At 36.6% G+C, this 11,684-nt stretch overlaps 1 protein-coding gene across 1 annotated transcript; it reads right to left on the reverse strand.

The window, feature by feature from the left end:
• Window positions 1-369: 369 nt before the first annotated feature.
• On the reverse strand, window positions 370-9,067 carry LOC122041593. The gene is made up of 14 exons (XM_042601334.1): window positions 8,967-9,067; window positions 8,719-8,820; window positions 8,548-8,622; window positions 7,736-7,821; window positions 7,461-7,558; window positions 7,272-7,323; window positions 5,569-5,661; window positions 4,953-5,063; window positions 4,091-4,244; window positions 2,972-3,357; window positions 2,012-2,121; window positions 1,278-1,336; window positions 1,009-1,196; window positions 370-784 (listed from the first exon to the last, which is right to left on the reverse strand). The coding sequence occupies exons 1-14, from the start codon at window positions 9,007-9,009 to the stop codon at window positions 596-598; spliced, it is 1,746 nt and encodes a 581-aa protein (XP_042457268.1). The 5' UTR covers window positions 9,010-9,067; the 3' UTR covers window positions 370-595.
• Window positions 9,068-11,684: the final 2,617 nt, after the last annotated feature.

Consider the following 11,684-nt stretch of genomic DNA (forward strand, 5'->3'; position numbering starts at 1 on the left):
TAGAGGCGCCTACAAGAGGCGACGTTTTTGCTTTGACTATGATGTTAGAACTTGGTCGATACCTCATCTCCCTTATCCCATATGGAAGATAAATAGGCGACCGAAGCACGATACAGAGTGATAATTGAATGAACACATGTACATTATACCATGAATTCCTTCTCTCAGACATGACATGAGAGGATCTTAATTGCCATTATATATTTATGTACCCTTCTAATGATATATATTTATCGTTCTATAAATAAATAAATATTGGATCGAGAGATTTTCAAAATAAAATCAGTGATAGGGCACCCATTTATTTTTTTAAAAAAAGAAACACGTAGTTGATGTTACTGTTAATTTAGGATGCCCTTTCTGATTTTTACACATACATATTCTAAATTTTAAAACTAAAATGCAGTTTTAAAAAAAAAATATTTCTTCCTTAACTTATTTACCTACTTTATAAAAAATAACTTCTATAAAATAAACAAATTTCATCAAAAGAATTAACAGTGTTTCCCATTTCAGAGACCCACAACAAGCAGAGCACAGGGATTGAGCTACTTCCCTTTGCTCAGGAGCTTGCTGGTGCTTTTCCTTCAAAGCCTTAAAGCGACTCGGCGAACTGAGGTGCCTCTAGATCGAGCTCCTGCTTCATGACACAGTTCATGAACCACTCACTGTTGAATGTCCAAATGCTTTTCTTCGCAGCTGCCATGGCCTCAGACATGTCCTCCTCGCACGCCAAGAAGATCGTCTTTGAAGGCTCCAAAATGCTGCTTAAGCTTTTTATCACCTGCACGTTGTATTCATTGTTAAGTGTGTGTTCTAACAATGGAAAATTTTGTATCTGGAGCTGTAAACAAACTGATAGTTGGTGCATGTTCAGTAATCTAACCCAAAAGTTTTCAAAACATTTTGCACAATTAGAATTACCTGGTGACTATAAACCGCAATATGCCAACTATGATCTGGTATAAGAAAAGATGAATTGGAAAGAGAAGATGATTAAGAACATACATGGCCACCAGCTGACTGAATGATGGCTGAGAGGGTGGCAGCAGAGGGCTGGATATGCTTAGCTAGGCAGACATCGTATCCTCTAAGCAGGGAGTGAGGATTTCTCCTTGCTCTTTCGACAGCATCTCTCAGCTTAGTCTTGTACTTCAACAAATAATCTTCGTCTTCTAGAATGAATTGTGACTCCTCTGTCCAAGGAAAAGGAGAATCATTTTGGTAATATAGTTGCCAGAATGATTTCTGCTGTGTACTTTAGAGAAACAACTCACCAGCAAACCTGCCTTCTTTGAAGCTTGACTTCAACCAGTTTGGGGAAACTATCCATGCTCTGATGAGAAATTCACAAGTAGACCAATCGTAAGAATAGACATGAAAAAGGAAGTAGCCACACCAGAAAAATAAACAAAGCAAAGCACCAAATAATCAAGAAAACAATATATCTCTAATGTAAATGTGTCAGCTTGTCAAATGACCATAGTTATCGTCACCCATAATAGATGTGCTAAATTTTCAAGTATTTATTTCACAAATGTACCAGAGTATCCACCAGGTCAGTCTCTCTGATCATGCTTTATGTAAATATTCTCCTAACATCTGTGAACATTATATAACATTACTTTTCTATTTTTTTCTTTTGCATCTTGGTACAACCATTTCATGTATCAGATCTTTAGTTTCTAGATCACTCATTGAGGAGTTGTGTTCAAAATCCCCTTGAGTTGCACTAATTTATTGTGACTTATGTTGCATAACAAAGGAAAAAATATATCATTTTGCTTGTTAATTAAGAGTGTTGAGACTGAAGAAGCAATGCTAAGAGAAACCCTAAAAAAACACTCTATGCTAGTGCATCCCCATGATTTATGTTGACTCCATAGAGGCTTCCAAACTTTTTGATTATGGAGTTGCAAGTAGTCCATAACTTGAAAGTTTCATGTGGCCTCATTACTCACATCACATGGTGTCTATGTTCATTATGGAGCATTGTGAATAAGAGACTTACCCAGAACACAAAGCTATAGAAAAGTTCAATGTCCTCCTCGCTTTTCCAGTTATAATATGTGTGCTGTCACTTCCATCACAGGTGACAGAGCCCCCAAGTTCCTCGACAATCTGAATTCAGAATAAGCTACATAAAAACAAGTTTCACAACATAGAAAAAACAGCATGTTGCAGGTTTGATACACAAGTACTCGATAGATATTGTCACAAATAAAAAGGAAACTACTAAAGTTTGTTCATGCCATAAAAGTCTACTATGTTTCTGATGCTTAATGAAAAGAGAAAGGGCCGGTGAAATTGGAGAGCTGTTAACCTTCTCAAAGGATACCAATTGATCATGCAGCGGATTCTCAACAGTGACTATATAACACAGTTCTATATTAGCATTTACATTTCAATTTTCACATAATTGAGGCAAGTGTTTTCAGCAATATCTGATATAAATAGCAACATGTGGGTGTTTAACTAATCAACACACAAATAAGATGAGTTCAGCTATCATTTCACTGTGTTGGATGGCTTCCACCATTCCAAGTAGTCACGAGGTCCCACTTCTGTGGTGAATGTGATTGTACAGTGTAAAACTAGCACTACTTGTGACAAGAAGAAACATTGTGACAAGATGGAACGGGTGCAATTAGAAATTTGATCAATTCTCTACATCTGCTGACATCAATTAGATCAGATTCAATGGAGCTACTGCAAACTGGTGAAAATCCTGACATCATATATCTATTGGAAATGTCCATACCTTTCCTGGTCTTCTTTTCTAGGAATTTTCCTTCTTTAAATATCTACTCAATATAAATATTTCACATACATATTTCCTCTTTTAGACATCCATTACCATTTCCTCAGAAAAAAGGTCGAGCAAATCTTGCTATTCAATGTATGTATCCACTAAGAAGATACCCACGTCACAAATATCCATAAGACAGTTTGGCTATTGGTTATTTATTACCTTTGTAAGCAGGATCTTTTTGGCATCATTAGCAATGTCCATGAAAATTACCCTGGGGCAACTTTGCTTTACCGCCATCTTTTCACAAGTATCACTTGAAAGCTTCCCTGCATCATCAGTTCCCAAATAACTAGCGCTACTAGAATGATCTGGCAGAACCACTGCCATATCATTGCATCCGGAAGAACCAGCAAAGCAATTGTCACAAGGAAAATCCTGATTCGACTTCACAGGACAACTGACAAGATGTGCCCCCCTGATTCTCTTCAACTTAAGTGAAGAAAGTGAAGCCTCCCATAGTGGTCGTTTTAATCTCTGCTCAGAAGTATCATCTTTATCATCAGCATCTGTTAATTCAATTTCACCGCTCTTGCATCCTATACTATCTGAAAAAATCAAATAAGGCACAGAAAAGCCAAGAGCCTTAGGAAGGAACAAGAGTAGAAAGTAATATCTATGCCAACAAAACATAAAGTTACAAAAACTTCACTAAAGCAGTAATCACAGCATTGAAACGGATGACATCATAATGTGCAAGAATTAATTAGAAAAAATTGCAAGGCATGAACAGAATCAATGTTAAATATAGGATTATTTGCCTAAAGGGAAAAAAGGATAGACAGTAGCAGTGCCCAGCAAGCATAATTTGAGATTAAATTTGCCCACAGCTTCATGTGAATAATACCAATTTGTTTTGTAGGCTGCCTATTGAGCTGATATTATAATTTTGTGAATGATACTGGACAAAATAGGAAGTTATCTTTGCTAGCAAGTACAAAAAGTTAGTGAAGCCGAAAACATTATTATATTTCATTGAACATTTAACAAAACAACAACAATTCATGGATCCCAACAGTTTGGTGATCGACTACATGGATCTTGCCCATCCACATGGATGGGACTCATGGCTTATTTTACTTTTGTCTCTTCCCAACACGTGCTACAGTTATTTTTAAAAATATAGAGCATATTACAACCAAAGTCAACTTCTATTTTGGTTTGCCTAAATCCTGCAATGTGCAAGAAACCATAAAAAATAAAAATTCATTTTTCACTCAGATTTATTATCAAATAAATCAGTTAAAGTTCCTGAAATCTGAGTTTGAAAAGAAATATTACGTGGTAAACTGATCTTAGATGGTGTAACCTTCTTAAGTTGAGCAACCATCAGCATCGAACCGCCAGGAAAAGATAATGCCTTCCTAATATTAGCTTTGACTGGTAGTTTACCAGCTTTGCCTTTCCCGTCCACCTCTCCCACTGGTATGAAACCCTGTGTTGCAATATCGAATGGTAAATTGACGTGCTAGAAAACCATGGTTCATAAGAGTCGATTCTATGAGCCAAACACTGCACATGGCTGTCAAATTTTTGCGGATCTGAAATGGGAAATATAAAGGGGGCAGAGAAAAGACAATTTAGACATAAAAAAACAAGTGCACTGATCAAATGAGCTTTTCATCTAATCATGTAATGGTAAACAAAAATTTCAAAAGTAAATTTTTTCTTCTTCTCTTAAGATCAAAAGGACCTTTTGAGAACATTGGTGTGAGTAATTGTAGATCTGGAACACCAAAATAAAACAAATGAAAATATAGATGCGGGAGATTTTCATCTACGTTTCCAGAAAAAACTATATATATATACGGTGAAAGTACCCATAGTCCATGATGGTCTTAAAACCATTGTTCAGTGGGTACAGCTCAAAGAGGATGGCCCACCTTTTTTGTACTTGAACAGGCACAGTCCCATACAGTATGAAATTGCACATCTTGTTCAGAAGTGGTATGATTTGACAGATGATATTTGTTTAAAGGAAACAGATGTTTAAAGTTGTGATAATTTTGGCAATTCCTTTAATATAGGCCATTTGTACCATTCTATAGGTTCAAGCTATATATATATATATATATATATATATATATGCATATATTACAACTTGAAAAAGCAAAGAGATGATCAATTCTGCACCAAAAAGTACCTGCTTCAGCCAAAAACCTTCTGATGTCTTATCTGCCCAGCAAAATAATTGTAGAATACCCACGTTTTGAAGTCTTTCTTTCAATTCCTTAAACAAGGCCCTACCAATACCCTGAAAATAATAACATCATGATGGCATTCGTGAATCTTCAATAAAAGTCCTCACGCGAAGAATTAACAAAAGAAGATGCAAGAATTTGCACTTGAATGTGCCATATATCGTGTTATAGGTAGTATAACTATAGATGACACAATGTACAATCAGGACAACAAGAGGTGAACGAGAAATTCTGTAGATCTAGTGACTTCAGTCCATGAACTTCGAACAACTCCATACGCCTTTTTTATTTAACATCTTTAACATTACTCTGCTTTAGTGGTATGACATGCCATGCTATGGATGTTACCTGTGTACGTCATTAACTTGAGTAAATCATATTGAAAACGAGTTTACACCCTTGGAATATCTAGACACTCCCAGGACTGTGAAAGTATTTGGCAATTGCACAAGCTCCTTGTGGGCTTAGTGTCTTAAACATTGTGGCACATCTTTCAAAGATAAATGATGAATAGGCAGGCGGAAAGTTGAAGATAGAGATGAAATTTTTTTCGCTTACCATGTTTTGGTTCTTTGAACTGACAGCAGCAAGAGGTATTTCAGCATATTGAGTGTCACTGGGAATTATTTGATACGAAGCTGCAGCTACAACCTGAATGACACAGGGAAGATGACTGACATGAATATTGCAGAAACTCAAATGAAGAAACCTATAGACTAAAGCACAAATACTAAGTCAAAAAGCTGGAAATTCCATTTTTTAAACTTTCTAGTCTGTCCATTAAAAAAAAATAAGTGTATTGGCGGGATTAGAAATGCAACACTTGCAAACGTAAGAATTCAAAGGAAGGATCTTGCTTATTCCCTGTGACATTTCATGCTTCTAATAATAAATATCTGCATGGAATATCCATCATTGGAAAATCAAGTTTGGCAAAAAAAAGAAAAAAAGTTTACAATGAAATTAAAGGGGCAAGAGGAGATTGGATGACTCATCATACCAAATTTTCTGAAGTGCATTATATTTGAACTCTTCATTTATCCTAATACTCACTCATAGTCAGACACACCATTATTGGAGAAAAGGTAATATAGCTCACCCCAGGCAGCTAAATCACGGGGGTCATTTTTACCCTAGTCAAGCAACCCTTTGTATAATGGAGGTTAGGCATCCAATGAGACATTTTACACCGGTTGACAATGCATAGTGTATTATATTTGAACTCTTTATTTATCCTAATAGTCACTCATAGTCAGACACACCATTATTGACACTGTGTAAGAACATTTAGAAAATGAATCAAATATTCAGTGTGCCACTAGGATATGGAAAGGCACCACACCAATTAGAGTGATCTCAAAGATCAGCCATAGGCTGGTATTTTAAACAATTACAAATAATTTTTCTCTAGTGTGACAACGTTTTATTATTTTCCCGTTGTTACATCCATAGACTACATAGCAATCAGGACACTTGGTGCTTTGGTACCAAGTTTCAATATAACAGATTAGATATGATCTGGAAGGCCGAATTAAATCAATTTGGGATGAGAAACCTGGAAAATTGGACCGTGATTCAACAGCAAGTAGTGCAACCCAAGTACTGTGGTTTTACACAACAATATTGAGCATGAGTATCTTTGTGATATTCATATAAGTCTATCCAAAATTATCAGTACAACTTGTTGGAATCCTATATGATTGGTACAGTCAGGTTTGTTGTCATATTCAAAGTTTGTGCTACTTAATTATTTTAAAATGTTAGGCTATATTTGTTACAAGTCTAAAGTTTTGACTAGATTTTCCAGTTAACGTTATCTTTTTGTTACTAGTCTGAGAGGCAAGTGGTACATTCAAACAGCAAAAAAAGATACTGATCGCTTAACGATACCATTTTAAACTAACTGATCTTGTTAAATGTCAACTAATATCATGACAAAGTAACCTATGATATTGGATTATTATGAGTGCATAACAAGATTGATCACTAAATTGGAGAACAAGTTTTAGTGATGATCACTCTTGACGTGATCAATGAGAATTGATAAATCACTAATTTACAAATTTTCTGACATGATCCATCAGAATTGAGAAATAACTAACTTCCACTGATTACTGCTTTACTAATGACTTGTCTAGACAGCATTTGTTGAATTCTTTAGGCAGATTGCAAATTTCATAAAGGAGTTTTCAGTGCAGCTACAGATGACTCATACACAGTACCGAGTTAAAACCATGACATGTAATTCTGGAATAACTTACCTCTCCGGGCCCAATGGCATTCTCTGCTCTTAGAATCAAGGTTTGATATTTTCTGCATAGAATGAAAACATCATGATGATTGTCACAATAACTAAAGTGCATCAATTATAGCTCAAATCAGGATCAAAGTCAAAGATGGATGTTCACTCTCCACGAGACCAGATATAGCTAATAAAACAATTGCCTCACCCACTCAATATGCATTTCTCAAGAAAGGGAGATTTTTTCCCAGTGTTTGCAGCATAATTCATGGAAGGAAGTTCTTCTGTGTAAAGCTTTAGAACTTCCTGCAAGTAAAATGACTTGACATAGTGAATTTGAATGGTGAGAAAAGTCAGTCATAAAATAATATTCAAACTATAAAAGATAATAAAATATAGGCATGGGGTATAAACTAAGATGGACTGGGATGAAGCAAACTTTCTTGCATCTTTAAAAGCAAATCATAAGTATGCCATGAATACCTGGAGAAAAGTTTTATTTTGGCTATCCACATCTTTAGGATTCAACAGCAAGAAAAAATGCTCTTTTGTAGGGAATCCCATCTCAGCTACAATCAAACAGTGAAATTCAATTTTAGAATTTTTGAAGAGGGGAGGCGTAGAAACATTGGATATCCAAAATTGAAAACCAAAAGAAGAACAAAGAAATAGATCAGACCAAACCAAACGTCAAAAAAATAAATGTATTTGTTTGAAAAATTAAAAACATGTTGGTTTAACTTTGATTTTAGTTTAGGAATGATAAACTAATAAAATTGAACTAAAACAAAAAGATATGTGTGCACATCTACATATAGATTTTTATAAAGAAGAAAATGCATTTTTGATAGTTTCTTAGTATTAAAAAGTATTTTAAAAATCACTTTGGCTTAAACTGAACCGGAAGGGTTGGTTTTATTTAGTTTGGAGGTTTTTTTTTTTATTGAAAATTTTTAAATATTTCGGTTCTGTTTTGGTATGAAAATTCTATATTGAATCAATAAACGGAGCCATGAGCCCATGACTATTACCAGCGGAAAGAAAGAGAAAGTTTAAGGGTAATTTCCATTAACATTTTTTTCTGAATAAATGATACTATCAAGCGTGCACCATCAAAGAAGCTTCCTTTGGCATATGGTACTTTCACATTTTTGTGTTATTGGTTCATTCCTTCTCTTGAAAAGCAACCAAACCAAAACTTAAAAAAAACTTACTATTAAGTGCGTGACAATTGAAAATGCTAAAATGCTGCTGAAACAATGTTTCGAAAAAACAATATGGATGCCCTTACGTACCATCAATTTGATATTTGATATCTGGTTTTTGATAACTGAAGGATTTCCTTCTCGAGTATAGCTTTGGTTCATCAACTAAAAAAGGACGAAGACACAAATCATTAAACAGTACTAGCATAAAGAAGAAAGCACGCAAAGTGATCAACAGCCAAAAAGATGAAAAACATGTACCTGTAATGTTGATTTTTGCATTATTAGACACGGAGATGACAAGGCCTGTCTCGCTCGACTCACAAGAGATGCCGCTTCCTTCGATCGCAACCTTACAATTTCCTGAGACAATAGTTCGGAAAACGAAGGAAGCAGACGAATTAAACAAGGAGCGAATGAGAGATCTGATCAGCAAAAGTTAAGAATGCAACAACAACGATAAGGGTTTCGAGCAAAAAATAGAATAATCTAGAGGATGTTAGGGTTACCGATGAAAACTGGGGGAAGCGAAGAGCTCCCTACTCCCGCCATGGCTGCAGTTCGGTGGAGTTGGAAAGCTTATTCGTAACCTCCCCAAACGCACTTATTTAGTATCAACCGGCCACTACCAATACATAGAGGCAGCGGGCAGCGGGCAGCGGGCAGCGGGCCGGGCCCCTCTTGTAGCGTATAGCCCGAAATGCAATGAGCCGTTCTCTAGAATTATTCGGTGAAAATTAAAAAGGTAAATAATGTTTTTTTATTTAAAAATAAATAAAATAGCATTTTTTTATTTTATTATCTAAAAATACTATTATTTAATGTTGTGGTAGTATAATTTGGTCAAAATTAAATATTGATTAAAATTAATCCAGCTTAATTAAAAAAAGTCAAGTATTCTTACATTAATTTTGGTCAAAACTATTGTAGTTTTAATATTATTATAACATAATTTGGTCGAAAATTATTATAACATGTTAAAAAATACTCTAAATATTTGTTGTCGTAAATGCTTTTAATTTTGGTCAAAATCATTCCAGATAAAAATTGATCCGACTTAATCAAAAATAGTCAAATAGTTTTAATTAAAATTAATATAATTGAAATAGTTTTACTTATAAGATAAAATAGTTTTGATTGAAATTGATTTTATGTTATAATACTTTAAAGTTGCTTACATATAGAATAATATTAGGCGTGTAGTAGTTTTAATTATAATTATTGTAAGATGAGAAATATGATTATTTTTAAAATAATAAAAATAATAATAATATGTCTTTTTGCTGATTGATGAGGTTGAGATAGCATGGGTTGACTCAAGTGTCCGAGGGTGAACTCTGAGTAGGCTGAATGCGTGCTCAAATTAGATTTTTGGGAAGTTGGAAGGAGAAAATAATGAAGTAAAAACAATAATAGCAATATTACCTTTTGGTAACTACCGTTACTATAACAACCGGATTGCATCTGAACTCGGGAGTGATTTGATCCAAGTCTATCTAAGATATGGTTGATTGGACTTAATCTGGATGTGCCTTGAGTCGAGCTCGGCCATAAGTCAGCTAGCTTGATATGAGTTCGACTAGGAGTTGGCTGACTTGATTCGAATGTGTTGATCGAGTCCTTGGCATAATCGATTGGAGTTGAACTTAGAAGAGCTGGTCCGATTGGGCTTGAGTTCATCATAAGCGAGGCTGACTTGACCCAAGCTCCACCTTAAGTTGGATTAATCGATGATACGAGGAATATCATAGGTCTCCCTATGTGCCAAGAAGATCAATAGTCCTGTTAAGATGGAGATCAATAGTCTTGTTGATAGAAGGTCAAAGTCCAGATGTATCAATCTGATCGAGTTATTGAGATGAAAGAGGTGGCCGATGGGACGATCGACTCCACTCGTCCCCGTCGACCAGACGACCAGAATGTCTCTGCTCGGGCTATCCATCTACATCGAAGATGACAAAACGACATTAAGTGGTCAAAACTCTATTCGGCCCTGCCGACCAAGGGCTCAACTCCCTCGACTCCATACTCCGCTCAATCAACTTTGATTCCTCCAGTCGGTCTACCCGACTTCAGTGGCTCAACTCCCTTGACTTCATACTCCGCTCAGTAAGCTCTAATTCCTCCAGTTGGTCTATCTGACTTTAGGGGCTCAGTTCCCCTAACTTCACACTCCGCTCAGTTAGCTCTGATTCCTCCAATTAGTCTGCCCGACTCCAAGGGTCTAGATCCCCCTATCCAATGCTCCACTCAGTCAACTTAGATTTCCCGAGTCGGTTCGTCCGACTCCAGGGGCTTAGTTCCCCCAATGCACTACTCTACTGTGCACGATTCCGCCACCCGACTCGATCCCTCTTAGAGGGCATGGCCCCTAAGGTCTAATGGATTTATTGTTTCGTAGGTCAACACCATAAGTGGTACAATACGTGGGACAACACATGGTTTGTCAGGGCACATAGGATAATATAATTATATAAATACATGATATGTACGATGTGACTACTTGATAGGATGAAGATACAACGATGTGACATTTCTTTTTCTATGACATGACATGATCCTGTCTGCTAATCGAGGCGACATTAAGTGGTCAAAATTCTATTCAGCCTTGCCGACCAAGGGCTCAACTCCCTCGACTCCATACTCCGCTCAATCAACTTTTATTCCTCCGGTCGGTCGACCCGACTTCAGTAGCTCAACTCCCTTGACTTCACACTCCGCTCAGTAAGCTCTAATTCCTCCAGTTGGTCTGTCTGACTTTAGGGTCTCAGTTCCCCTAACTTCACACTCCACTCAGTTAGCTCTGATTCCTCTAATTAGTCTGCCCGACTCCAGGGGCCTAGCTCCCCCTATCCAATGCTCCACTCAGTCAACTCAGATTCCCCCAGTTGGTTCGTCCGACTCCAGGGGCTTAGTTCCCCCAATGCACTACTCTACTGCGCACGATTCCGTCACCCGACTCGATCCCTCTTAAAGGGCATGCCCCCTAAGGTCTAATGGGTTTATTGTTTCGCAGGTCAACACCATAAGTGGTACAATACGTGGGACAACACATGGTTTGTTAGGGCACATAGGACAATATAATTATACAAATACATGATATGTACGATGTGATTACTTGATAGGATGAAGATACAATGACGTGACATTTCTTTTTTTGTGACATGACATGATCCTGTCCGATAATCGAGACGGCGGGAAGCTGGGGATGTGGCGCTCCGGCTGAC

Source organism: Zingiber officinale, chromosome 2A (genome assembly GCF_018446385.1).
Source record: "Zingiber officinale cultivar Zhangliang chromosome 2A, Zo_v1.1, whole genome shotgun sequence".
Lineage (NCBI taxonomy): Eukaryota > Viridiplantae > Streptophyta > Magnoliopsida > Zingiberales > Zingiberaceae > Zingiber > Zingiber officinale.

What these genes read in the sequence shown, in the direction of transcription:
- LOC122041593 (XM_042601334.1), bottom strand. Translation starts at nt 9,009, where the DNA reads ATGGCGGGAGTAGGGAGCTCTTCGCTTCCCCCAGTTTTCATCG. An exon ending in TGCAAAAATCAACATTACAG is followed by an intron (nt 8,623 to 8,718) that starts GTACATGTTTTT and finishes GTCCTTTTTTAG; the next exon opens with TTGATGAACCAAAGCTATAC. An exon ending in AAAAGATCCTGCTTACAAAG is followed by an intron (nt 2,122 to 2,971) that starts GTAATAAATAAC and finishes TTCTGAATTCAG; the next exon opens with ATTGTCGAGGAACTTGGGGG.